The sequence below is a fragment of the Trichomycterus rosablanca genome, chromosome 7 (genome assembly GCF_030014385.1).
Source record: "Trichomycterus rosablanca isolate fTriRos1 chromosome 7, fTriRos1.hap1, whole genome shotgun sequence".
Lineage (NCBI taxonomy): Eukaryota > Metazoa > Chordata > Actinopteri > Siluriformes > Trichomycteridae > Trichomycterus > Trichomycterus rosablanca.
In genome coordinates, this window is record NC_085994.1 from 24182563 (window position 1) to 24210000 (window position 27438).

Below are 27438 nucleotides of genomic sequence, written 5' to 3' on the forward strand. Positions count from 1 at the left end.
GTAAACTTAAATGCACATTTAAATGTGTACTCAAATGAGTACAATGTACTCTGCATTTTATAGTGGAGCAAAAAAACTTAAATAATTTATGTATGTTGTACTAAAAATGTTTGATTAGATTTAAAGTCCAGGCTTACAGTGTAATGGGGTTGGTAAAAATGTAACGTGGGCATATTTGGATAGGATGTTAGTCTGTAGTGGAGAACAGAGAATAGGGGGTGGATGACTGGGCTGCGCACCCCTCTCCTCCCTCTTTCTCTCTTTCTGTAAAGGAAGCGCTACTCCTTATCGCGTCACTCCGGGTTTGTGCGCTCGGCAGGAAACGGCTTTTCCTCCCGGATAGTTTCAGAGAGAGAGAGGGGCTTGATTCTGCGTCTTGCTTTTTCTTCTTGCTCAATGCTCCTGTCGGTCCAGAAGCCGCGGAAGCCGGCCAGAAGGAAGAATGCCTCCTTTAGCGGAGAGCCTGTCGGTGTTGGTGGTCGCTGTGCTGGCGGCGCGATGCGTGTGCGCGCTTCACATCCAACAGACTTTCAAGTCCCCGAGCGAGACGAATAACTTTGTCGTGGACGAAGTGTCGCGCCGGGTCTACCTGGCAGCCGTGAATACTATTTACCAGCTGAATGGCACTCTCGCCACGGAGGTATCCAACAGCACAGGTCCGGTCCGGGACAACGTCCTGTGCCATGCACCGCAGCTCCCACAGGCTCCATGCGAGCACGCAAAGTCTTTAACGGATAACCATAACAAGTTGTTAGCGCTGGACCGGGAGCAAGGAGTAATAGTAGCGTGTGGATCTGTCTACCAGGGATTCTGTGAGCTCCGAAGAATGGATAACGTGTCCCTAATCGCAGTCGAGTTCCCGATCCCCAATGCCACAGTGTTCCCAAGTATGCTCAACATTGTCGCGAACCATCCGAACGCCAGCACCGTCGGACTTGTGTTCCACAGCCAAGGTGGGACTCCAAGACTTCTCGTAGCCGCCACCTATACAGGTCTAGGTACCGAATACTTCCCAAAGAACCATAGTAAAGAAGATCTGCGCTTCGAGAACACGCCCGAGATTGCGATCCGATCCCTGAACACCAAGGATCTTGCGCGCTTGTTCACCTACGACATCAACCCGTCCGAGGATAACGTGTTCAAGATCAAGCAAGAAGTCAAACCCAAGCACAAGCTGAACTTCGTGCAAGCTTTTGCGCACAAGACTTACTCCTACATCGCTATGAATAACGATGCGAACAGCGGACTGAAGGAGAGTCAGCCGAACAGCATCCTGGCGCGCATCTGCCTGGACACGGACGCACCGCGCCGCCAAGCCTCGGAGGGACGCAAACTGACCGAGTCCTACATCCAGATGGGTCTGCAGTGTGGAGCCAGCGGGAACATCTACAACCGGCTTGTTTCGGTGTTCAACGCTGATATTGACGTCGAGGGTCGCGCAGCGGCCGAACCGTACCTGTTCGGTGTGTTCACTAAATCGAACCGAAGGTCGGCGCTGTGCACTTTCAGGGTGGCAGAGATTGAGGAGGTTATACGGCAGGGGCGACGCAACTGTTCGAACGGACCTAATGGAGATGTACAGGTGCTGGATAGTGTGATTCAAGGATCCGGGGCTGAGTGCGAAGCCAAGGGGGTCATTGTGGTAAGTTTGATCCTCTGGAATTCTACCTAATGTTTGACATAAATCAGCATTTATTACTCCAAGAACTAGTTATAACACGTCATAAAATACGAACTACACTTATCCAGGTGTAATTTAATTCTAAAATTGTTTTAGGTACTTTAAATAAATATAAACATGTACTAGTGCTGTATCAGGGCTAAAGTAAAAGCATGTTAGTGTCTGTGTGGGTTTCTTCTAGGTACCCCAGGTTCCTCCAGCTTTCCAAAACATGCCAGTAGGTAAACTTTTTAAACTGCCACTAGCTGAGAGTAGGTCAGATCCATAATCACATTATACACAATATTTAGATATGCTCAGACATGTATTTAAAAATTATAAATAAACATATTTCACTCACTAGCTTCGCGTAGTCTTAGGATCCATCAGTGTTCCCATCAGTTGTTGATATGGTTTTGGAGTAGATAAATAGTAAACAGTAAATATGTGTGTGGCATCCTGTCCAGAGTGTATTCTTTCACTGTGCCCAGTATTCTTTAGACAAAAGTAAAATGTCAGCACAGTTGTTTTTTTTCTCAGTATACTTAGTTTTAGCACTTTTAAACATTGAAATAAAGTCAATTCAACTTAACGTTATTAGTGTATGCAAGTTCTAAAATACTAACTACATTTATCCAGGTGTAATTTAATTCTAAAATTGTTTTAGGTACTTTAAATAAATATAAACATTTACTAGTACTGTATCAGGGCTAAAGTAAAAGCATGTTAGTGTCTGTGTGGGTTTTTTCTAGGTACCCCAGTTTCCTCCAGCTTTCCAAAACATGCTTTTTAAACTGCTTTTTAAACTTTTTAAACTGCCACTAGCTGAGAGTAAGTCAGAGCCATAATTGCATTATACACAATATTGGATATTTAGTATTTTGATATGCTCCCCCCCACCTTGTATTTAAAAATTATAAATAAACATATTCCACTCACTAGCTTCACGTAAACACGTAGTGTTCCCATCAGTTGTTGATATGGTTTTGGAGTAGATAAATAGTAAACAGTAAATATGTGTGTGGCATCCTGTCCAGAGTGTATTCTTTCACTGTGCCCAGTATTTTTAGACAAATGTAAAATGTCAGCACAGTTGTTGTTTTTTCCAGTATACTTAGTTTTGACATTTTTAAACATTGAAATAAAGTCAATTCAATTTAACACTGTAAGTGTATGCAAGTTCTAAGGCCATGTTAAGAAAGTCACAAGTTCCAAGTACTTCATTTAAGTGCCAGATTCAAGGCTCCAGAGTTAAGTAAAAAGCAAAGTGTAACAAGTTTTTTACATTTAAAAGTGGTAGGTTTTTACCTCCTCGAATCACACCTGATATACGCTATATGGCCAGAAATATTAAGACATCCACTAATTATTGAGTTCATGTATTTCAGCCACATTCAGAGTTAAGAGGTGTTTAATATTAATGGTGTAAAATTAATCATATGCTTTTAACTTTGTGGCAACAGTTTAGAAAAGGCCTTTTTATATTCCATCACTGAACCAACGTTCACAAAGCAGTTTACATAAAGACATGATTTGATGAGTTTGGTGTGGGGAAACTTTACAAAGCCCTTACCACACCTATTACTACAGGGATGAATCAGAAGACTTATTTCAAGCCAGGCCTTCTGGCTGATTTGACTCAATGGGTACAAATTCCCAAAGACACACTTTATAATCTTTTGGAAAGTTTCTCCAGAAAAATAGAGGCTTCTATAGCCATAAGCAAGTGCCAACCTTATAACCTTATATTATTGTCCATATTTGAAATGGGATGTCCATAAAACTCATGGGCAGGTGACTACATATATTTGGCCATATAGTGTTAGTTAGGTTATGTGAGTTGTAATATCCTGTCATAGTCAAATATTACTGAATAGGTAATTCCTGGCCAAATTTAAGTAAAAAAAAAACCTTCATCTAAGATTCTCTACATTAGAATAAATATGCTACTGAATCTCTTTGTACTTGTACAATGACAATAAAGGTATTCGTATTTGTATTCATCTAAACAGTTGATTAAATGCTGTGTGCAAATGCTAAATCTCGGCTCACAGTAATTAAAATGTGTAAATAATTTCGACATAACTAAATATAACACATTAACACAGCTATGATTTTCAGTTTAAGTTTGGCAACAGTTGTGGTGAAGTGATTTCAGAGGATCAGCTCTGAATTAAAGGCTTCAAGTGGTGAGAAGGGCAAAGGACAAACAGAGAGGAGCAAAGTTTGAACAAAGTGGTAGATTTCTGTCTAATCAAAGTTATATGGGTTATTAGATTTAGTTGTCAAAGTTAAATTAGTTTAGGCTGAATTTAGATAATAATATATGTTTTTAATGTTTTGGATCATAGCTTATAAAAATATACAGTAGATCCTATAGTTCAGTGTGTATGTAATTGTCCCATAAAGGATTTTCGTGATAAATTTTTTGATGTATTTTGAATCGATGCATCTTAAGCTGATTAAATTCAGTGTAACACCTCTTCAGTGTTTGTAAGTTTTAAGATTTACTTATCAAAGGCAGCCCGTACTAAGTGGGTTACTGTAGGCCTAATGTAAATCTAAAATCTTTTTATAAAGCTATAAATAAGTAAATACAACGGTACCATGTGCACATGCTGGTTTCAGAGCTTCAGGGTAGAGTGCCGAGCAAAGGGCAACAAGTTTTTCAAGTTTTAACGAAGTGGTGTTTGCATCTTAGTATGAAATAGATGCAAGTCGGTCTATAATAAACAAGTTAGTTCTAGTTCACTCTAATTCTAGTTATGAAAGTACTTACAGTACTAATTTTTTTTTTATTTAAGTCATAATGTAAGTTCAAATATAAAGGTTTTTAAATAAATATTTAATTAATAAATTATATGGCCAAAGGTGACAGTGTTGATTACTCACTTAACCAAAACATGAGCTAAGAGGGAGTAAAACTAAATTAGATTATATGAGTTACAAGTTTTAGTTATAAAGGTTATAAAAAATCCAATCCCTGTATTTATGGCCCTAGAGGTTCCCTCTTTAATATTACTACCTAGGCTTGATGTGTTATAAAGTTAACACAAAACTCAAGTTGTTCAGAATCAAGGAGATCAGAATCAAACAGAATCAGAATCAGAATACTTTATTGATCCCAGAGGGTAATTGCAGTTTTTACAGTAGCACCCATTTATGTAGAAAGAATAAACTAGCTTAAAACAAAGGAAAAAGAAAAAAGAAGATTTTCAGTTCATTTTGTGTTTTTTACTTCCTGAGAGTAACAATATGGCTTAAATGCTCTAAAGTTATGTTCCTATGAACCCAACAACAATACAGGCCTATGCTTTAACTGGCTTGTAATCTGGGCTATATAAATAATAGTTATAAAAGTTTAACAATCAGGCTATACTAATTGCAAGTGCTGGATTTAGGGCCCTGTGGTCGAGTACAAGGCCAGGAAACAATATAAAGTTTTACACATTTAAAGTAAACCTGAACTTAGTCTAATGAATGTGAGTTATAAGTAAGTTAATAATACAAAAGTGCAGGTGCTAGAATAAGTGTGAAGTGTTCAGACCTTCTAATGTAGTAAATTATAAATAACCAAGTACCGGTGCTGGATTTAAGGATTATTTCCAGTTACATATATTTATAGCCAGTGTAAGAGTCAATATGGGTTCAACGTTATGAAAACCAGGGCATGCATACGTTCAGTCATTTTTAGTCTGACATGGTAGAGATCTACGTTGGCATTTAGTTCAGAAAGTCAGAAAATCGTTTTTCGGCTTCTGGCATGTGTTTTTATTTAAAAAATAGGGCCACTTAAATCTGAATTCAGTAAAACATGTTGCTCTTGGCAAGCATAACAGTTTTAAAGTGAAGTGAATCATTCCTGCTGTTTGGAGAAACATGAAGGCTCCCACGTCCTGAACTCGATATGAGCGTCGTTATTGCTTCAGTGATCTGGCAGCGAAGCAGCAGAGCGAGCGGGTTGTGGGAACGTCGCGTAGGGTCGAGATTTTATACCCCGGCGTCATAGATAAGCGTCTGCCCAACAGCCCCAGCATTACAAAGTTCTGCTAAAATATTCCATTGAATAGCTAGTGTTTGTTTAAAGCTGAAATGTAAAATTTTCATTTTACTTTTATTCAGATCAACACCTACAATCCACAATTAATATTTACTGCAGGGGAAACACTTTTTTTGGCAGACTTTCCTATTCAGTACATTTGGTAAATTTCCATACACCTCCTCCTTCACCCACAAATGCCATCTAATCCTGCAAACACCACAAAATCCAAAAGCATAGGATACATATAGACTATCTGGCACAGTTCTAAAAAAACAGATTCTCAATTTTGGTGGAAATCAATATTCTGTTTTTAGCCATATAACCCATGTGCATGGAGCGTTTAACTATTATTCAGGAAATGCAGAAATAGCATTTGTTGGCTCTGGACAGGGCACATTTCCTTTGAAGGGCAGCACAGTTACATTTTGACCTACTCACTCTTGCCTATAGGGGCAGATAAAAGCAATTATGTTCTAAAGTGGTGGGTAAGAAACTAAGCACCCAGAGGAAACCTGTATTAAAACAGGAAAAGGGTTGCCTTTTCTACCAGATGGGTCACTATGCCAAATACAGTGATGGCATGTGATCTGTTGAAATGTGGCAGCTGCTGAATGAGTTCAGCAGTGTGTTACGATGAAGGTCGTATCCTTCTGCGTTGGCATTTTGGCAGACAGATTGCTGTGTCAGTTACCTGCACCTTGTGACTGTTAATTGCTTCAGGTGGAAGTTTATCTATATATCACGGTTTCTCTCTCTCATACTTGCCAGCTCTTTTGGTGGTCCATTGTGGTCCATTTTTCTGTTATGTATGCAATTAAAGAAACTTAAATAATAATTAACTAACAGGTAGACTATATAACAAGATAGTTTTTTCTCTCTCAAAGCATTGCATACTATTCTACACTCTTATTAATTTTAAGTACATTTTACATTTTATCATTGTTTACTCATATATTCATCTTCAGCAACTGCTTTATACTAGTAGGGCGGCACGGTGGCTAAGTGGGTAGCACTGTCGCCTCACAGCAAGAAGATCCTGGGTTCGATCCCCAAGTGGGGTGGTCCGGGTCCTTTCTGTGTGGAGTTTGCATGTTCTCCTCGTGTCTGTCCATGACTGTGTTCAGTATAACCTTGTGAACTGATGAACTATCGTTTCTGTCATGAATGTAACCAAAAGTGTAAAACATGACGTTAAAATCCTAATAAACAAACAAACAAACTTTACACTAGTCTTTGGACAGAGGGTAAAAAATACAATCTGGACAAAGCTAGGTTAGGTAGAAACTGAAGGATCCGGAAGCTATGAGGACACTGACAGAACATGCCAAAAATCCTCAAAACCAATGACTGGAGGCAAGGTGACTTGACTTGAACCAAGTGTGCGCAGTTTGGCTGTGGTCCAGGCTAAGCGAGTAAAGAAACTGCTTATGCTATAAGCAAACATGCTAATGTTGCTAAAAGTAGCAAAAGTAATAGAGTAGGCATTAATTAACATGATGCCAGCTATTAGCTTTTATTCAAAGTTAACAATATTATTCTTTTTTTACTGATTTATTCGTTTAAAACTCACTGAACAGATGGGCTCTGCGTGCTACCATCATTTCTTACTGTTTGAGCCAGAAACACATGGTGTTCTGTCATGTGTCTGTCGAGGCTCTCTTTCCGTTATTGAAGCTCACGCTTCGTTATCCAAACTGCTAAAGAGGCATTTTCCCCTGGGCTCTCCATCAAATGCCACAAGCTCTCCTGACATTTCATAGCTCACCTCAGAGATGTGACTGTTTGGGCATTCTCTCACACACACATACTCTCTCTCTCTCTCTCTCTCACACACACACACACACACACACACACACACACACACACACACAGACAGACACCTCATGTGCATCACACACATATTAGAAACAGAGGGGTGAAGGCGGGAACCTGAGGTACCTGTCACAGGCCTGTCATCAGACTCATAATAATCGTTAAGATTGTTTTGCTGCTGCACAGCTTCTGTGACTCAGTCCTTATCACCAGTAATTGTGTTGTGTATGCGAGTTTCCTTCAGTTTACTCCTGGCATCCTCCCAAAAATATACCAGTAGGTGGATTGACTAATATGTCCCTAACTATGAGTCAGTGTGAATTGGTGATAGTATAATCCCCACTATACACATTCATATCACTGTATATTCCCCAAATCAAGTCAAGTTTGATTTATTTGTATAGTGCTTTTTACAGTAGATATTGTCTCAAAGCAGCTGTACAGAATCCAGGACCGACAGACCAAAAACCCCTGTTGAGGAAGTCAAGGGTGACAGTGGTAAGGAACTGGGAAACAAAGTAACAGTGCTAGTACATGCAGCAATGCTACTAAAATAAATCCCATTCCTGACTGATTTGTGTGGATGCAAAGTCTATCCTTAGATGACTTAATAAAAATAATGTTATTTTATAATTATTAAGCGCTTAAGTTGTCCAACAATAATCAAACTTTAGTGGTATGTGAAAAATTTGGCGTTTTTAATATTTTGTGTGTAATTCCTCCTCTTATATACTATATGGCCAGAAGTATTTGGACACCCGACCATGTGCTTGTTGGACATCCCATTTCAAATACCTCTAAAGTCCCTAAAGTGATCTTTTTAGCTTTATAAAAACAGCCATTCCTCTCAGAAGACTTCTCACAAGAGTTTAAAGTATGTCTGTTGGAATTTGTGCCCATTCAGTCAAAAGAGCATTTAGATGGCTGGGCACTGATGTTCCAGTTCATTCCAAAGCTGTTCAGTGAGGCAGAGGTCAGGGCTCCGTGCAGGCCACTGCTGCTGGCCTAAACTGTAGCTGCTGAAGGTGAAGGCATATAATTTCCTTTGTATGCTTGATTTATTACACCTGTTAGCGATTGTTGCATTTACATTTGTGGCATTTACACTATATTGCCAAAAGTATTCACTCACCCATCCAAATCATTGAATTCAGGTGTTCTTAGGAGCTCAGTGAATTCCAGAGTGGTACCATGATAGGATCCAGTCGTCCAGTCGTGAAATTTCCTCGCTGCTAAATATTCCACAGTGAACTGTCAGTGGTTTTATAGCAAAGTGGAAGCGATTGGGAACGACAGCAACTCAGCCACGAGGTGGTAGCCACATAAAATGACAGAGTGGGGTCAGCGGATGCTGAGGCGCATAGTGCACAGAGGTCGCCAACTTTCTGCAGAGTCAATCACTACAGACATCCAAACTTCATGTGGCCTTCAGATTAGCTCAAGAACAGTGTGTAGAGAGCTTCATGGAATGGGTTTCCATGGCCAAGCAGCTGCATCCAAGCCTTACATCACCAAGTGCAATGCAAAGCGTCGGATGCAGTGGTGTAAAGCACGCCGCTACTGGACTCTAGAGCAGTGGAGACGTGTTCTCTGGAGTGACGAATCATGCTTCTCCGTCTGGCAATCCGTTGGACGAGTCTGGGTTTGGTGGTTGCCAGGAAAACGGTACTTGTCTGACTGCATTGTGCCAAGTGTAAAGTTTGGTGGAGGGGGGATTATGGTGTGGTCTTGTTCTTCAGGAGTCGGGCTCGGCCCCTTAGTTCCAGTGAAAGGAACTCTTTATGCTTCAGCATACCAAGAGATTTTGGACAATTTCATGCTTCCAACCTTGTGGGAACAGTTTGGGGATGGCCCCTAACTGTTCCAACATGACTGTGCACCAGTGCACAAAGCAAGGTCCATAAAGACGTGGATGAGTGAGTTTGGTGTGGAAGAACTTGACACAGAGTCCTGACCTCAACCTGATAGAACACCTTTGGGATGAATTAGAGCGGAGACTGCGAGCCAGGCCTTCTCGTCCAACATCAGTGTCTGACCTCACAAATGCTCTTCTGAAAGAATGGTCAAAAATACCCGTAAACACACTCCTAAACCTTGTGAAAAGCCTTCCTAGAAGAGAGCTTCAAAGGGTGGGCCGACATCATATTAAACCCTATGGATTAAGAATGGGAGTCACTCAAGTTCATATGTGTGTGAAGGCAGACTAGCGAATACTTTTGGCAATATAGTGTAGCTGATGCTTATATCCAAAGCGACTTACAAATATGACAGAATATAATTTAAGCAATTGGGGGTTAAGGGCCCTGCTCAGGGGCCCAACAGTGGCAACCTGACAGTAGTGGGGCTGTCAGCCAGACGAGCATCTATATAAAGACATGATTGACTATGTCTGGGGGTAAAGCAGTGGTAAAACATGAAAGTGAAATAAAATAAAAAAATGTTATGTGTAACGAGGCTAATAGTAAGAAACATTAGCATGTTAGGTTCCTTCAGATTATCCTGGAGTTCACACTATTGTGCAAGTGTTATCAGTTACTTTTTTCTCCTCAGGAGCTAAAACAGTAACACAATCACAAATAAACAGACTCTACATCCCACCTCTTTCTCAGCAGCGTGTTAACGGATACTGTTTCAGAATCAAACAGCATGGAACCAGCATGTTTTTGAGTTTTAGTCAAGTATGACCAGAGGAATTTGATTTTCTCTTTTCCTGCTTTTTTTTGTACGAGTCAAACTTGTTTCTAAAGAAACTCATTGGAAACACCCACCCGCAGACACCCCCCCCCCCCCCCCAACCCCGCTCTCCTTCGTCTTTAATGCACTTCAACCAGCCGTGAATTTCCACTCCCCTCTTAAGCGCACCACTCATGCGAGATGGAATAAGCAGCCCTCTTAGTAAAGCACTTCTAATGTATCACTTCATGCGTGATCCGGGGCCACCTGCCGCACGTCTTATCAGGAGAGACGAACGCCAAGGTCATTCCTGCATAACAGTAGGACTGATTAAAATAACGTGCAAAGATCGGTATGATAAGCGTTCATGACAAACTAATTAGGGCTTTGTGTGCTCTCTCAGCTTCAGCAGGAGCAGTTAAACTGCGGCGCGGCCCACCTGCAGCACCCGCTGGCCCTGAGGAAGCCCCTGAGAGCCGAACCGCTGTACGAGGAAACCGGCATCAGCTCTGTCGCCGTGGACAACATTCATAACCACACTGTGGTCTTCCTGGGCACCACCAATGGCCGATTACGCAAGGTGAGATACACACATGGACACTAAACCCTCATGTCTTGATTTAATACCAACTGATGGACTGTTCAGCCAGACCAGATTTTAAACAACCATCACCTCAATCGTTGGGAACAGACATGAAAAGTTTAAACACCCCTGATCATATTCCATGTTGTTGATTTTCTATGTAAAAATAACTTAATAAAATAGGGGAAAAATCCAGGGCTAAGCACAAGCCACTAGAGTCCTTTTACACCACAGTTAAGAAACCATGTCTATATTTTGCCTTTAACCATTTGATTTATTTAATATAATACACTGATCAGCCATAACATTAAAACCACCTCCTGTTTCTCCGCATGCTTTGTTAGCCCCCTTTCATGCTGTTCTTCAATGATCATGACTCTCCCAGGACCATTACAGAGCAGGTATTATTTAGGTGGTGGATCATTCTCAGCACTGCAGTGACACTGACATGGTGGTGGTGTGTTAGTGTGTGTTGTGCTGATCAAACACAGCAGCGCTGATGGAGTTTTTAAACACCACACTGTCACTGCTGGACTGAGAATAGTCCACCAACCAAAAATATATACAGCCAACAGCGCCCCGTGGGCAGCATCCCGGGACCACCGATGAAGGTCTAAAAGATGACCAACTCAAACAGCAGCAATAGATGAGCGATCGTCTCTGACTTTACATCTACAAGGTGGACCAACTAGGTAGGAGTGTCTAATAGAGTGGACAGTGAGTGGACACGGTATTTAAACACTCCAGCAGCGCTGTTGTGTCTGATCCACTCATACCAGCACAACACACACTAACACACCACCACCATGTCAGTAGCTCTGTGCTGGTCCTGTGGGTGTCCTGACCATTGAAGAACAGGGTGAAAGCAGGCTAAAAAAGTATGTAGAGAAATATATCGACTACAGTCAGTAATTGTGAAACTACAAAGTGCTCCTATATGGTAAGTGGAGCTGATAAAATGAACAATGAGTGTAGAAACAAGGAGGTGGTTTTAATCTTATGGCCGATCAGTGTATATCTTAATGTTATTAACTGATGTGACAGAAACACGTGTCAAGGCTAATCCAAACCTTTCTACATTTAGCCTGTAGAGGTTAGTAGAGGAGTCTCCCGACACGCATTTCCAGTAAGCACGCACAGAGATTAGGTCCCAACAACAAACAAACAAACTTTATTAGACAACACACTCCGATTGACTTCCAGAAAAAAAGGAATGCGTGAAATACCATCCACGAGATGAATGAAATAAATCGCGAGTAATGCGTGCCGGGAGACCTCTAGAGCTATAAGTAGAACAGTTTGGATTAGCCTCTACGTTGTCAGAAAACTGTTTGCTCTCCACCGTCTAACCTAACCCAATCAATCTTATTATACCAACCAGTCTTATTATAAGGCACACATGCACGCCGTAGTGACATGACAAGGAGTTATGTCATCACAGATACCATCAAAGCATCGAAAAGGAAAGTACCTTCCCTAAACGGTAGCTGATTAAAGTTGAAGGCATATCATTTCTTTTAAACAATTGATTTATTACACTTGTTAGTGATTGTTGCAATTACATTTGTGAGCGACTTACAAATATGACTGAATACAATTCAAGCAAATGCGGGTTAAGGGCCTTGCTGTGGGGCCCAACAGTGGCAACTTGGCAGTAGTGGGGCTTGAACCGGCAACCTTTTGGTTACTAGTCCAGTACCTTAACTGCTTAATGAATTCAAAAGTTAAAAAGGGTGTTCTAATACTTTTGTCCTTACAATGTATGTTTAATTCAGCAGATAGGTAAAAACGATGATTGAAATACCATAGTTATTTTACTTATTTAGACAATTACCATACAAACAACTAAATATAACACAGATGCTCTACAATCAGGTGTTTCTGTTACACCAGTTAATAACATCTGTTTAAGATCTAGTATATTAAATCAGTAATATGGTTCAAGGAAGGCTTTATCTGGTTCAGAATGACTCTATTCACAAAACAAGCAAAATATAGACATGGTTTATTAACTTTGGCATAAAAGAACTTAAGTGGCCTGTGCTTAGCCCTGACCTTAACCCTGAATTGGAACAATGAGCCAGTCAGCCCTTTTGTGGTCCAACATCAGTGTCTGAGCTGACAAATGCTGTTTTGACTCATTGGGCACAAATTCCCACAAACACCTTATAAAATTTGGTGAAAACCTTTCCAGAATAGCGGAGTCTGTTATAGCCACAAGGAGGGAATCCATATTAGTCCAACATCTGTTGTGGTGTGTAGAAGTACATGGAAAGAAGTCAATTCAAAAAAACCATTTGTGTTTGTGGGTGGGAACTAAGCAAACGTTATGCAAATATGATGGTTACTGTTATGCAAATAAAAGCCTACTTTTCTAACGTATAACTACACAATAACCTTTGGAAAATTTGATTATCGTATGATTCGCTCTGTCTCTTTATACTTCCTTTATTCTCTTAGTCACGCACACCTATTCCACCTTCATATATTCCCATTCCAGAATCTTGCCAAAAGGACATTTTGGTCTTGAAAGCATCTGCCGGCACCCTGCCTTGCAACAGGGAAGAAAAATATTCCTTAATTAGGCAAAATTCCAACGCCGTGTCTCATGCCCGTATGGAGTTACCTCTTAGCGCGAGCTTCAAAGTCGGGGAAAAAAAAGCAGCCAGTCGTGTCGGAAAAATTCTATTAAAGCCAGGGGAGGCTATTGTTCGGCACAGAGCTCATGCATCTTACGAGACGAGACCTGTGCGGCCGCGGGGTATCTTGTTTTAGGAGTCTGAAAAAAAATGCCATTTGGATTCTGTGCCGAATGCAGGGGTCGGTAATTGCTTACATTCTGTGTACTCAGGAGTTCAGGTGTGTGTATCTGTGTATGTTGAATGTACTGCTACCTGATCAGGATCTAATAAACAGTGAAACAATTCATATACCATCAATGTACAGTGAAAGTCAAAAGTTTACACACACTTGTAGGGAAATTTAATGTAACGGAACACTTAAGATTTCAGTGAGTTCTACAATTGTTTTTTTCTGGACATTATTAATTAAAACAAAATGTATTAAATTTGTTTCTCATCAAAAACATACATCTGGCAACCAGGTGGTACAGCAGGATATTTAGCTAGTGTGCCATTTCTGGTATTCTGAACTCTCAGCTCTGCTACCGGTCGGTTGTGCGCCTCATAGACATTGGCCACTAGTCTGCTGAATGTGAAAAGACAGAACTAAAAAGGGGGTGGGGTCATCAACACTGTGTAAGGACCCTGGTTAGTAGCCCGAGATGCCTATACAGCAGTGGAGGAACGCAGAGATCAGCATGTGACTCTCTTACAGCAAATCCATCATAGTGTGGGTGAATAAGAAGCTGTCGTGGAATATACTCTCCTCGGATAAGATCAGGGTCCCCAGCATCGGAAGATTAATTGGCTACACTAAAAGTTTGACTGCACAAGATCAGAAGATTGTGGGTTCGAATCCCAGCTCTGCCATGCAGCCACTGTTGGTCAATGGCTGACCCTGTGATCTAAACCCAGACTTCCAAACAAGCTTGGATACACGGGAAAATAATTTCAAAGCCCCACCACCACTGTTGGGCCCCTGAGCAAGGCCTCAACCCTGAATTTCTTCATGTAGTCTGTAAGTCACTTTGGATAAAAGCGTCGGCTAAATGCCACAAATGTACATGAGGTTATGCAAACTCTCACGCTGGCTTCACAGGGTCCCTACACAGTGCCCTTAGGTTCCCTACTTACTGATCATGTGATATCAGCTAATGCCTAGTTCACACTACACGATTTTTGCCCTGATTTTCGCTCGCCAACTCTGCGTTCACTCGGCGATCGAAACTCGCCTCTCAATCGCTATGTGTGAACTACTCAACAACTCGATCTGAGCACTCACCGAGCGCCAGGCAAACGAAGAGAGATATCTAGCTTGTCAGATATCTGGATCTGAGTTGCCAGACTGGCAGTGAGTGCTATGTCAAACAGCCAATGAGAACGCAAGATACGGTGCGAGGGGAAATGCAGGGGAGAAGTTGTAAAAAGGTGGGACAGGGGCACAATATAGTTTATATCAGAATACATCAGCACACACAAGTTGTACAGTATTTCTGACCTTATCGTTCTCTACAAAACATAACACCAATGCTGCATTGCAAAAATAATTTATTAACCTCCAACTCACTACAGCTCAACTCACTACAGAACAATCCAGAACAATCCATGCTGTTCCTATTTTTTTGCACATTGTTGACTTGCATTTTTGGACGTGATATCATTAAACCCCTCGTCACTTCTTGCGTTTGTTTTCATGACAGAACCTAGTTTGGGAGACTAGAGAAGCTCGCCTGCAATTCCAGTTGGTGATAGATGGTGTAGTGTGAAACCCCCTATCACAGATCAGTCATGTAGTGTGAAAGTCACACCGACTTGAAAGACTCCCGGTTACAAGAGATCCAGTTATTTAGTGTGAACTGTACAGCGACCTGACGACTTGGAAAGTCATGTAGTGGGAACTTGGCATATGGGAACTTAAGTTGATTAAAACCCTTAATTCGGAATGCCCTGGGACATCATCACATAAATGCCAAACTGTCAATCCATAACAGTTCCTTCGCTTTCTAAACTAACTAGCAAACTAACGAACCGCAGCCATGTATTATATCGTGTATGTAATATGTTTTGTATCATGTTTAAAGTTCCCTATAATTTATAATTTCAAATTTTTAAAATAGCTGAATTCCACACGTAGTCCACCTCACAGGGAAGTACCAGGGTGATTGAAATGCACCCCCCCCCCCACACCCCCAAGACTTCAACTGTATGTTTGTCAATGTGTGTGTGTATGTTCACACGTGCGTGTGTTTGTAAAGGCCCTCCAGCCAGTTCTGTTGCTTCTCTAATGGTTTTAACGATGTATGTAATGTAATTTGCTTGGGTGGCTCGGAGATGTGTTAGCGCAGTCAGATTGAGTTACTAACTCACCGTCTGCTTGCATGTCACTCTTAAAACCGGCTAATGCAATAACATACGCTCTCCCTCGTCTCTCCCTCTCTCTCTCTTTTTCTCCCTCTCTCGTCGCTCTCGCATCTATATCTCGTCCTCTTTCTCATCCCCTTTCTCATCCTTAATTAGTTAAGCTGTCACAAATATGGCAGGTGGAGGGATTTGTAAAAGAGATTTATGGGCTTTTAGTGTTTCATAGGCTTTATGAACATACTGTTTTCATTCACAGTGACATAATTCGATTTTGGGATGTCCTGATTTCATTGTTTTTATTTTTGCTACAAAACCAATATGTAAGTAAGCGGTTGTCAACTTTGGGGTCGGGACCCCACCTTTGCTTACAAACTGTTTATATGCAGATTTAAGTAAATGAATGTAGCTTATGAAAAAAATTAACTACATAAAATAGAAATAATTATGTTTTTAACATGCCACAATTTAATATAATAATAATAATAATAATAATAACAATGAATTGGTAATTCATCCATTACCAAAACATGCGTAAATACAATTACACTTTCTGTCTGCACCAGACCTTATTACATATATTTAAGGTTGTCCATCCGTCCATCCATCAATCCATCCATCCACCCAGTCCATTCTTTTATTCATTATTTTATTCCTCTATTCACCCATCCAATCATTTGCCAACCTGCCTATCTGTCCTTTCATTCATCAGTCCATCCATCTGACCAGCCATCCCTCCATCCCGCCTTTAACCTACCTGATCCATCAATCCATTCATCCATCCATTCAACCATCCATCCACCCAGTCCATTCTTTCATACACTCTATAATTCATTGTTTTATTCCTTTATTTACCCATCCAATCATCATCCAACCTGCCTGTCTGTCCTTTCATTCATCAGTCCATCCATCTGACCATCCATCATTCCATCAACCTACTCGATACATCCATCCATCTTTATTTACCCATCCAATCACCCAACCTGCCTATCTGTCCTTTCATTCATCAGTCCATCCATCTGACTATCCATCCATCCATACCTACATCCATCAACCTACCTGATCCATCCATCCATCCATCTTATAATTCATTGTTTTATTCTTTTATTTACCCATTTAATCATCAATCCAACATCCACCATTTATTCACCTATCCATCTTGTAAAAAGTGCTATACAAATAAATTTGATTTGACCGGACTAGACTATTCATCTGTCCTTCAATTTATCAGTTTGTCTATTTAACCATTCAACCACCCATCTACTTATTCATCCACTTGTCCATCCACTCATCCATCTAATCAATCAATCCATCCATCCATCCATCCATCTTTTATTTGTGGTTTTATTCCCCTATTCACCCATCCAATCATCAATTCAAAATCTATTATTTATTCACCTATCCATCTGTTTAATTTATCAGTTCGTCCATCTAACCATTCAACCATCAATCCACTTATCCATCCAGTCATCCGGACAGCATGTGCATGGAACCACTCACACACTCAGTCGTAACCAGACCTTTTTTTTGGGCATCAGTGGTTTCCAGTCAGACTCCTCCACTCAGTCCCTCACCGCTGTCTCATTGCTTTGTTTGATTTTACCACTTCCCTCTGTCTTTTCTATGGTCAGACCATCTCAACCAAAATAGGCCCTTTGACCACAGAATCAAACAGACACACGCACACACACATGTGGCCAGCCTGTTGCAGCTGAGTGACTTTTAAAGAAAGAGATGTTTGATGTGCTGGAAGTGAGCTACACTGACCCTGTACCCCTCGCAGAGCAGGTGTTACCGTGGATGTAAGAGAGTATGTGTTTTGTTTGTGTGTGTGCTTGTTTTGTGACATTTTCCAACCCCTCCAATGTCATGACTTCTTTGTACTGCTGATTTTGCATCTGTGTGTGTGTGTGTGTGGGTTGGGGGGGTGTTCGTTGTGTAGATTTTTAGCTTTCAGTAAATCAGATTTGACACAGATTGAAGGTTATTTCTTAATTTGTGTAAATTTTATACCGTTTTGGGGAAAAAATCAGACTTAGGGTGTTATGATAATTCAGGGCTTCCATCTATTTACTCTTCCATCCATCTTCCCATCAATTCAACCAATAATTAATCTGTCGATTGATCCATCCACCCACCCATCCATCTTCCCATAAACTCAACCAATAATTAATCTGTCGATTGATCCATCCACCCACCAATCCATCTTCCCATCAACTCAACCAATAATTAATCTGTTGATTGATCCATCCACCCACCCATCCATCTTCCCATCAACTCAACCAATAATTAATCTATCGATTGATCCATCCACCCAGTCATCCATCCATCCATCCATCCATCTTCCCATCAACTTAACCAATAATTCATCTATCGATTGATCCATCCACCCAATCATCCATCCATCCATCTATCCATCTTCCCATCAACTAAACCAATATTTAATCCATTGATAGATCCGTCCATCCATCTTCCCATCAACTTAACCAATAATTCATCTATCGATTGATCCATCCACCCAATCATCCATCCATCCATCTTCCCATCAACTTAACCAATAATTCATCTGTCGATTGATCCATCCACCCACCCATCCATCTTCCCATCAACCCAACCAATAATTAATCTATCGATTGATCCATCCACCCAATCATCCATCCATCCATCTATCCATCTTCCCATCAACTAAACCAATATTTAATCCATCGATAGAGCCATCCATCCATCCATCTTCCCATCAACTTAACCAATAATTAATCTATCGATTGATCCATTCATCTATCCATCTTCCCATCAACTAAACCAATATTTAATCCATCGATAGAGCCATCCATCCATCCTCCCATCAACTAAACCAATATTTAATCCATCGATAGAGCCATCCATCCATCCATCTTCCCATCAACTTAACCAATAATTAATCTATCGATTGATCCATTCATCTATCCATCTTCCCATCAACTAAACCAATATTTAATCCATCGATAGAGCCATCCATCCATCCATCTTCCCATCAACTTAACCAATAATTCATCTATCGATTGATCTATTCATCTATCCATCTTCCCATCAACTAAACCAATATTTAATCCATCGACAGATCCATCCATCCATCCATCTTCCCATCAACTCAACCAATAATTCATCTATCAGCTGATCCATCCATTCATCCATTCATCTTCCCATCAACTCAACCAATATTTATTCTATCAATAGATCCATCCATCCATCCATCTATTAATCCATCCATCCATCTTCCCATCAACTCAACCAATAATCAATCTATTGATTGATCCATCCATCCATCCATCCACTCATCCATCTTTCTTCCCATCAACTTAACCAATAATTCATCTATTGATTGATCCATCCATCCATTCATCCACCTATCTTTCCATCAACTTAACCAATAATTCATCTATTGATTGATCCATCCATCCATTCATCCACCTATCTTTCCATCAACTTAACCAATAATTAATCTGTTGATCGATCCATCCATCCATCCATCCATCCATCTGTCCATCCATCCATCTATCCATCTATCCATCCATCCAGTGGATTACTGTGGCATAATCAAGATTTCAACTCACAATCAGAGTTGCCCTAGCAAGTTACACAGTATGTCAGTTGGTAATATATTAATGTCATTTTATTAGCATGTAGTGATTCACATTGCCTTGTGATGGACTGGCGACCAGTCTGAGGTGTCAGCTACCTTTCGCCCAATGAATTAGACCCACTGTGACCCTGAAGAGGATATAAAGGTAGTAAAACAGACAATGAATGAATAAATGAATGATCCAATCACATACCACTACTAAAAACTCACCAGAGTCACTAAATTTGACTGGTTCAATTAGCAGCATAGACAAAAACCTATAGTAATATAAGAGGCTTAATATTGTAACATTAAATAGTGCTCTACCTAAGAGTATAGAAGTCATTACATGGTACCCTATAAAGTGCATAATTGTAGACAGTAGAGGGCTATTTAGGGTTCACTACAAAATGTGTAGCTGTATGTATAGTCTTAGAACGAAAGCTCGGTGGGTAGCACTGTCGCTTTATAGCAAGAAGGTCCTTTTATGTAGAGTTTGCATGTTCTCCCTGTGTCTGTGTAGGTTAACAGTGAGGTTAATGAGAGATACTAAAATCCCCCTGGATGTGTGTGTGTGTGTTTGCCCTGTAATGAACTGGTGACCTGTCGGGGTTTCCTACCTTTCTCTAAAGGCCCTAAATAGGATACATAGGTAATAAAACAAACAATGAATTAATGTTGTTTAGTCAAAGCAGACAAACTGTTAATACAGTTCTTTCAAATGCTGCTACAGATTTACCAATAGTTATTTAATAGTGATAAACAAACTACACGAGTATTAGAGAACTATACACACAAGAATACGCAACACAATGAACAAAAGCCCGGATAAAAATCATAAATGAGCTCAAACATTTAAAGAACTGCGGCTGGGTTAGAAAAAGGAAACAAAAGCGCTAACATAGGCACATAGTTAGAACGCTGGCGAAGCAGATGTGTCTGTTACCGGACGTGGTTGGTACAGATTCACAGTGTTGGTGTGATGGGTCATTGCATATTAAAACAGGATGAAGCCTGACCAGAGCCTGAAGCCACACATTGCTCATTCTAGTAATGTGTTTTAGAAAACTTCTATCAATATCAGCTCTGTGTGTTCAGGAACAGGCTGAAGTGCCTATGACAGATTATAAAATAAATAAATAACTTGTTATTTTGAGAGCTGCTTCATTCCACTCAGCGCATGTAAGATAATTCTGCAGTTTTCACAGATTCTTCGAAATTTGCATTTCAGTAGGTAATCAACAGCTATCATTACTTCACTTCAGTCCCAGAACTGCAATTAACACCTTTACTTAGCAAGAGCATTTGACATGTTAGAACCATTTTGGATTATCAGATCTCAGAAACACTCTCAGATGTGCAAAATGGTACAATATTTTATTTACTGCTTAATTTAGCAAAGATTGTTATTATTACGACTACATAAGAGACTGAGGAGTAAAGTGTATAGGAAAACTTAGGATGTATTTCTCAGGTCCAGGATAGATAGATGGATAGGTGGGTGGATGGATGGTTAGACAGACAGACAGACAGACAGACAGTTATTTAGATGGATGGGTGGGTGGAAGGATGGTTGGATAGACAGATAGATAGATAGATAGATAGATAGATAGATAGATAGATAGATAGATAGATAGATAGATAGATAGATAGATAGATAGATAGATAGATAGATAGATAGACAGTTATTGAGATGGATGGGTGGGTGGATGGATGGGTGGATGGTTAGATAGACAGATAGATAGATAGATAGATAGATAGATAGATAGATAGATAGATAGATAGATAGATAGATAGATAGATAGACAGATAGTTATTTAGATGGGTGGATGGATGGATGGACGGACAGACAGACAGAGACAGACAGAGAGACAGAGAGACAGACAGACAGACAGACAGACAGACAGACAGACAGACAGACAGACAGATGGATAGATGGATAGATGGATAGATGGATGGATGGATGGATGGATGGATGGATGGATAGATAGATAGATAGATAGATAGATAGATAGATAGATAGATAGATAGATAGATAGATAGATAGATGGGTGGATGGAAAGATAGATAGACAGACAGATAGTTATTTAGATGGATGGATGGACGGACAGACAGACAGACAGAGAGAGATAGACAGACAGACAGACAGACAGACAGACAGACAGACAGACAGACAGACAGACAGACAGACAGATACATTTAAAGTTTGGGCATTTAGCAGGTGCATTTATCCACAGCACACAGTCTAAGCAATTGAGGTTTAAGGGCCTTGCTCAAGGGCCCAACAGTGGCACTCTGGCAGTGGTGGGGCTTGAACCAGCAACCTTTTGATTACCAGTCCAGTACCTTAACCGCTAAGCTACAACTGCCTCAATGCTTCAACTTTTCTCCATATACTGTGTTTACATCCTGAAGCTACACTAAAGAGCAAAAAAATTATGACTACCCCACAAATTTATAATAATACAGTCAGGAATATGTTGTTCAATGTTGGGCTTATGGCAGATATTCGTACTCGGGTAACTATGATAAGAGCCAAAGTATGTCGGAAACAGCAAGGGGTGCTTTCGTACAGCTGTGGTGACTAAGTATTAGTAGTCTTCCAAGGAGGGAAAAATCACAAGCCACTGGCAGTTTATTTGACACTTATTGATGCCAAAAACCACAAAAAAGGCTATGGCATGTGATACAGACCAACAGAAGAGCTAATGTGGCTCAAATTGCAGATAATTTGAATACTAGTGATGAGGTAATTGTGTCACAACACACAGTGAATCAAACCTTTCTGTGTATGGCCTGGGTAATCACAGGCCATTTAAAGTTGTACAATGACCATGCAAATGACAGGACTGGGCACTGAAGTAATGATGCAAGAAATCCCATCTTTCTCTGTTATGTGGATGGCCAAACACCCCTCTCAACTTACAGGAGCTGAAAGACCAGCTGTTAATGTCTTGTAACCAGATTCCAAAGGACAGCTTCAGAGGTCTTGTGGTGTTCATGTATTGGCGGTTCAAAGCTGTATTGATAGCATAGTAGGAGGGTCATCATGCTGTGGTTGATTATTGTTTACCGCTAGTGTTTACCACTTGGTTTTTAGCAATAGGTGTGGGTTAAAATAAGATAGAGGTCTACATAATTTTGGTTACATAGTGCTAATGAATATAAAAATGAGGATTTATGATGTATGGTCATTGTAAACATAGTTATTGTATGTTATTACACTGCTATAATGTATTACTAATGAAGAAGTATTATTAAAAGTGCTAATTCTTCATATATTTGTTGTTTCTAAACAGCTGTCCCTGATGCAGAACCTCTCAGTGGCCAATTACTGGTCAATACGACTTCCCAGTGGAGAATCGGTCCATCACGTTATGACTTTTGACCCCAATGACAGAAACTACTTGTTTCTGATGACAAGCCACCATGTGAGTATAACTGGCATCTACATTACATCTACTGACCCACCAGGACTGATCAGAATGTAGCTAATATTAACGAACTATTATAAACTATTCCTGGCATGCCGATGCAACCCAAAGTCCTAGAAATCTAGGTTTGAGCCTCTTGCCTTTGTCTGTTACATGTTTTCTTTCTCTCTATTTCGTCGAGTGCTCCCATTAGTGGTCGCCGGCGGATCGTGATCCGCATTATTGATTTGGCACAGTTTTTACGCCCGATGTCCTTCCTGACACAACCCTCCCTATTTATCCGGGCTTGGGACCGGCACTACAATGCACTGGTTTATGCATCCTAGTGGCTAGGTACCTATAGGAAACCAGAGCACCCAGAGGAAACCCACACAGACACGGGGAGGACATGCAAACTCTGCACAGACAGGACTACTCAGCCTTGTGTACTCGATTTGTTAATCATCTTGTCTTAGCACCTTTCCAGTATACATCACTCTGCACTCAATAGTTCCTAGAAAGAGAGTGTGAGGAAGAGAACGAATGAGAACACAAATGAGAACACAAATGATTGATAATAATTAGATCAGAGAAAAACTAATCTTCCCTAATATGGATGGAGCAATCCAGTCCAGATATGTCGGCGAATCCGAAATGCTTATTACACCTCGAAAACATCAAATTATGCTTATAAATAACCTCTGGCGATTCAATTAGCTTGATCAGTTATGCCACAAAATCTGATTATGCTATCAATTACTCAGATTTTGAAATGTCACATTGCGGCCTAACCTTATTTTCTAATTTTCTACGTTTTATTTCAAGAAGACTGAACAATTACAGATTGGATCAAGTCTTCACAAGACATGCCAGTACTGGTTGTCTTTTTCCAAAAAAGCTTTTCAAGCTTAAACACACATAAATCTTTTTATAGTGGCTTTTTAAACGTGTGTAAGGGTTGTCACGAATGTCTTCTCACATGCATCAGGGTAAGAAGTGCATTGTGTGGTGTGAAATTGTACATGAATGTGTAGTCGTTGGAAAGATCAACGTGTGAGCCCAAGAACCACAGGAAGAAAAACTCATTTTGACCCGACAAGCTGTTTTAACATATGCTGTATGTGGTAAAGAAGCATGGACTAACATTTTGGCTGTAGCAGCTTTAGCTCAAGCTGCTGTCATAGACAAAATTCCATTAAATAAAAAATGTTCTTTGGTCATGTGTAGACATCGATGGTTTCGGAATGCATAACATATTACCGAAAAATTTGGAATGAAAATCTCACAATGTGAACGCTGCTACAAGACCCGTCTACAATCCACCAATAGAAGAGAAACTCGAGTTTTCTTTACAGAATGGGTTTTCTGTTTTGTCCTCTTTCATCCAGTCATTAATGCCACTAAAATTAGCTTTTTCCCCACAGTATTTTAAGACAATAACCATTTATCAATGTTGGTAAAGTTTGAAGTGACCTAAATGGCTCTAGCTCTCACAGACAAAATTCCATATAATAAAGACATTTTCTTTGGCCGTGTGTAAATATCAGTGGTTCTGGATAGAGGTGGAAAGAGTACTAAAATATTGTACTTAAGTAAAAGTACTATTACTTTGATGAATTTTTACTTAAGTACGAGTAAAATTACTAGTCTAAAAATATACTCAAGTAAAAAGTAAAATTTACTCAAATTAAACGTTACTTAGTTACTTTTTTAACAGAAGGAGGGGGTGTCTCTCCTGTGTAATGGACACAAGACAAGTGGACACACAATAGTTGTTTTTAATTAAAATCTAATAGAAATAAACATGTTGATACAACATTTAAAACATTTAGGGATGTGTAATGTGTCATTTTAGTACAGACCATCCCATAAAACATTTTCAAACTGTATAACTACTGAAGTTGGCATTAATTGTGGATTCTATAGACCAGCCTTCTTTTTTATCACCAACAAATACCAAACAACAATCATACTGCAAATCCATAACTCAAAACAAGTCACGGTTACAAGTGTTGTGGCTTTCACTAAATGCGACTTTTCACTAGACGCAATTATTTAGCGTTTTTTTTAACCCAATAACGGATGTGATTTAAAATGTAGCGAATTACATTTCTTAATACAAAACATACTCAAGTAAAAGTAAAATTGCAGGTTGTAAAATCTACTTTAAAAAGTACAAGTACACAAAAAAACGAGTAAATGTAATTCGTTACTTTCCACCTCTGGTTTTGGAATGCATGACATGAAATGCTCATCAGCGACCAATATAGGCCTGCTCACAATGTGAACGCTGCTACTAGGCTTGTCTGAATAACACCAATAGGAGAATAGAAGAGGATGACGCATTTTGAATCTTTTTCTCTGCGTTAAGTCATTATTATGCAGGCAGTTGTAGCCTAGTGGTTATGGTACTGGACTAGTGATCAAAAGGTTGCTGGTTCAAAATCACCACTGCCAGGTTATGCTGTTGGGCCCTTAAGCAAGTCCCTTAAACCTCAATTGCTCAGATTGTATACCGTAAAAATACTGTAAGTCGCTTTGTGTAAAGGCATTTGCTAAATGCCAAAAATGTACAAAAGTACATGTACAGTCTAGACAGCTCTGATGGCATGAAGGTATATTGGCTTTTCTACCATTAAAAAATTAATTGTTTAACATAAGATATTTCTGAATCATTTTATACAGTATAGAGCCACTGAAATTCCCTCCTCTCTGTAACCACAGGATCTTCAAATAATAACCATTTAGCAATGTTGGTAAAGTTTGAAGTGAGCTAAATGCCTCTTGAGATTGCTGTAGCAGCTCTAACTCAAGCTGCTGTTACAGACAAAATTGCATATAGTAAAAAAATGTCTTTGGTCCCATGTGTAGGCCGGTGGTTTTGGAATGCATGACATGAAATGCTCATCAGCGACCAATTTAGGGCTGCTCACAATGTGAACACTGCTACTAGGCTTGTCTAAAATCCACCAATAGGATGACAGAAAAGGATGACCCATATTGCAATTTGAATTTTGTTTCTTCTAGGCATAAAGTCATTATTATGCAGGCAGTTGTAGCCTAGTGGTTATGGTACTGGACTATTGATCAAAAGGTTGCTGGTTCAAGACCCACCACTGCCAGGTTGCTGCTGTTGGGCCCTTAAGCAAGTCCCTTAACCCTTAATTGCTTTATTACAATATTAGTCAGACAGATTAGCCAAAGTGATTTAGAATCACAATCACATCACAGATTGAATCACAATTGGATTAAGTGGCCCAACAGTGGTTACTTGACAGTGGTGGGGCTTAAACCAGCAACCTTCTGATCAACTGTCCAGTACTTTAACTGCTTAGTCACAGCTTCTGTTTTTTTTTTTTTTGCTTTAGCCTCTCCTTTCCATGCTATTTTTATTTGGAAAAACTGAGAACCTTTTAGTGTTTGCCTAGTACTTTCTGATTGATACCAGTTAATAAACAATGTATACATAGTTAACTTGCATATATCTTTGTAGCTGTTAAGGATACGAGTGTCCACATGTGCCCAGTACTCGTCGTGCAGAGATTGTCTGAGTGCCAACGATGCCTACTGCGGTTGGTGTACGCTCGAAAGCAGGTAAGTTCATATTCATTCAGTTTCATTCACTTTCATTGAGTTTGCTTTTTGTTGAAGTGACCCTGACATAAAATATATGGTTGAAAGTATGTGCATGACGGACCATGAGCTTGCTGGACATAACGTTTGAAAATCATAGGCAATAATTTAGATTTGCTTACCCATTTGTGACTATAACAGTATAACCCTACAACCTACGTGCGCTCCCGACAAGTAGGCTGTTTGAATTCTTAGATGCCTTAAAATGCTGTCTAGTAAGGCACTTTAAATTTGAATGCTATTTTGACAGAACAACGAGGGAGCATCAGATGCTGCCTTAGCGGTGACGGCAATCCCAGCATTCAGTGCGGCACAACTTTTCTCACAAAAAATTACAAATATGGAGTTATTTTCAAATGTAAATGAATTATGATTGATTTTTAATTTGTATAAACGTGCACAAGTGCCATTTATTTGCAAGTTTGGGCTTGTCAGTAAATTTAACCGTTTTCAGTACACAGAGGGAGATGTTAGTTGACATGCTAGCGTGTTGTGCCACTTCATTTCATTGGTTTGACTGGCATGAGTGTATTAAATGTTAGACATGGAGATCTCAGGATGCAGAGAAACTGAGGATAAACGTGCAGGTTTAATCCAGTAATATAATCCAATAATCCTTTCTATCACTTTTCTGCTACATGAGGCTATCTGTGTTAGCTTAGTAAGAGAAAACTGATAGAATCGCTGTCTAAGTAGTGTGTTTGAATAACCTGACTTATAAGTCAATGACTTATTAGAATCCTCTCTAGGTAGGCAGTGAGACAGCAAGGCAGCTCACTAGGTTTTCGAACAGACCCTACAACAGTCTCGTGTTCTGACGCATTAGTGAGGTCAGGCACTGATTTTGATAGAAAAGTTTAAAATGGTTTAAAATCAAAATTCCAATCATCCAAAGGGTGTTTGATAAAGTTGAGGTAGGGGGTAGATTGTGAACATGGTGGGTGTGTTTGAAAAGCTAGGGAGCTCTCTACATAGGCAGCATTTTACGTCATCCTACACGCGCTCCCGAGAAGGGGGCTGTTCGAAATCCTAGATGCCTTAA

The 27438-nt window shown here is 40.0% G+C and overlaps 1 protein-coding gene across 1 annotated transcript in view; it reads left to right on the forward strand.

Annotated features, from left to right (window-relative positions):
• Positions 1–421: 421 nt before the first annotated feature.
• Positions 422–27438, forward strand: part of plxnd1 (plexin D1) — a 183804-nt gene continuing 156787 nt past the window's right edge. Inside the window, exons 1-4 of the mRNA XM_062999159.1 lie at positions 422–1642; positions 10591–10767; positions 22650–22781; positions 26257–26357. Of these exons, the coding sequence (XP_062855229.1) occupies positions 443–1642; positions 10591–10767; positions 22650–22781; positions 26257–26357 (1610 nt within the window). The 5' untranslated portion in view covers positions 422–442. The remainder of the gene's footprint in view (positions 1643–10590; positions 10768–22649; positions 22782–26256; positions 26358–27438) is intronic.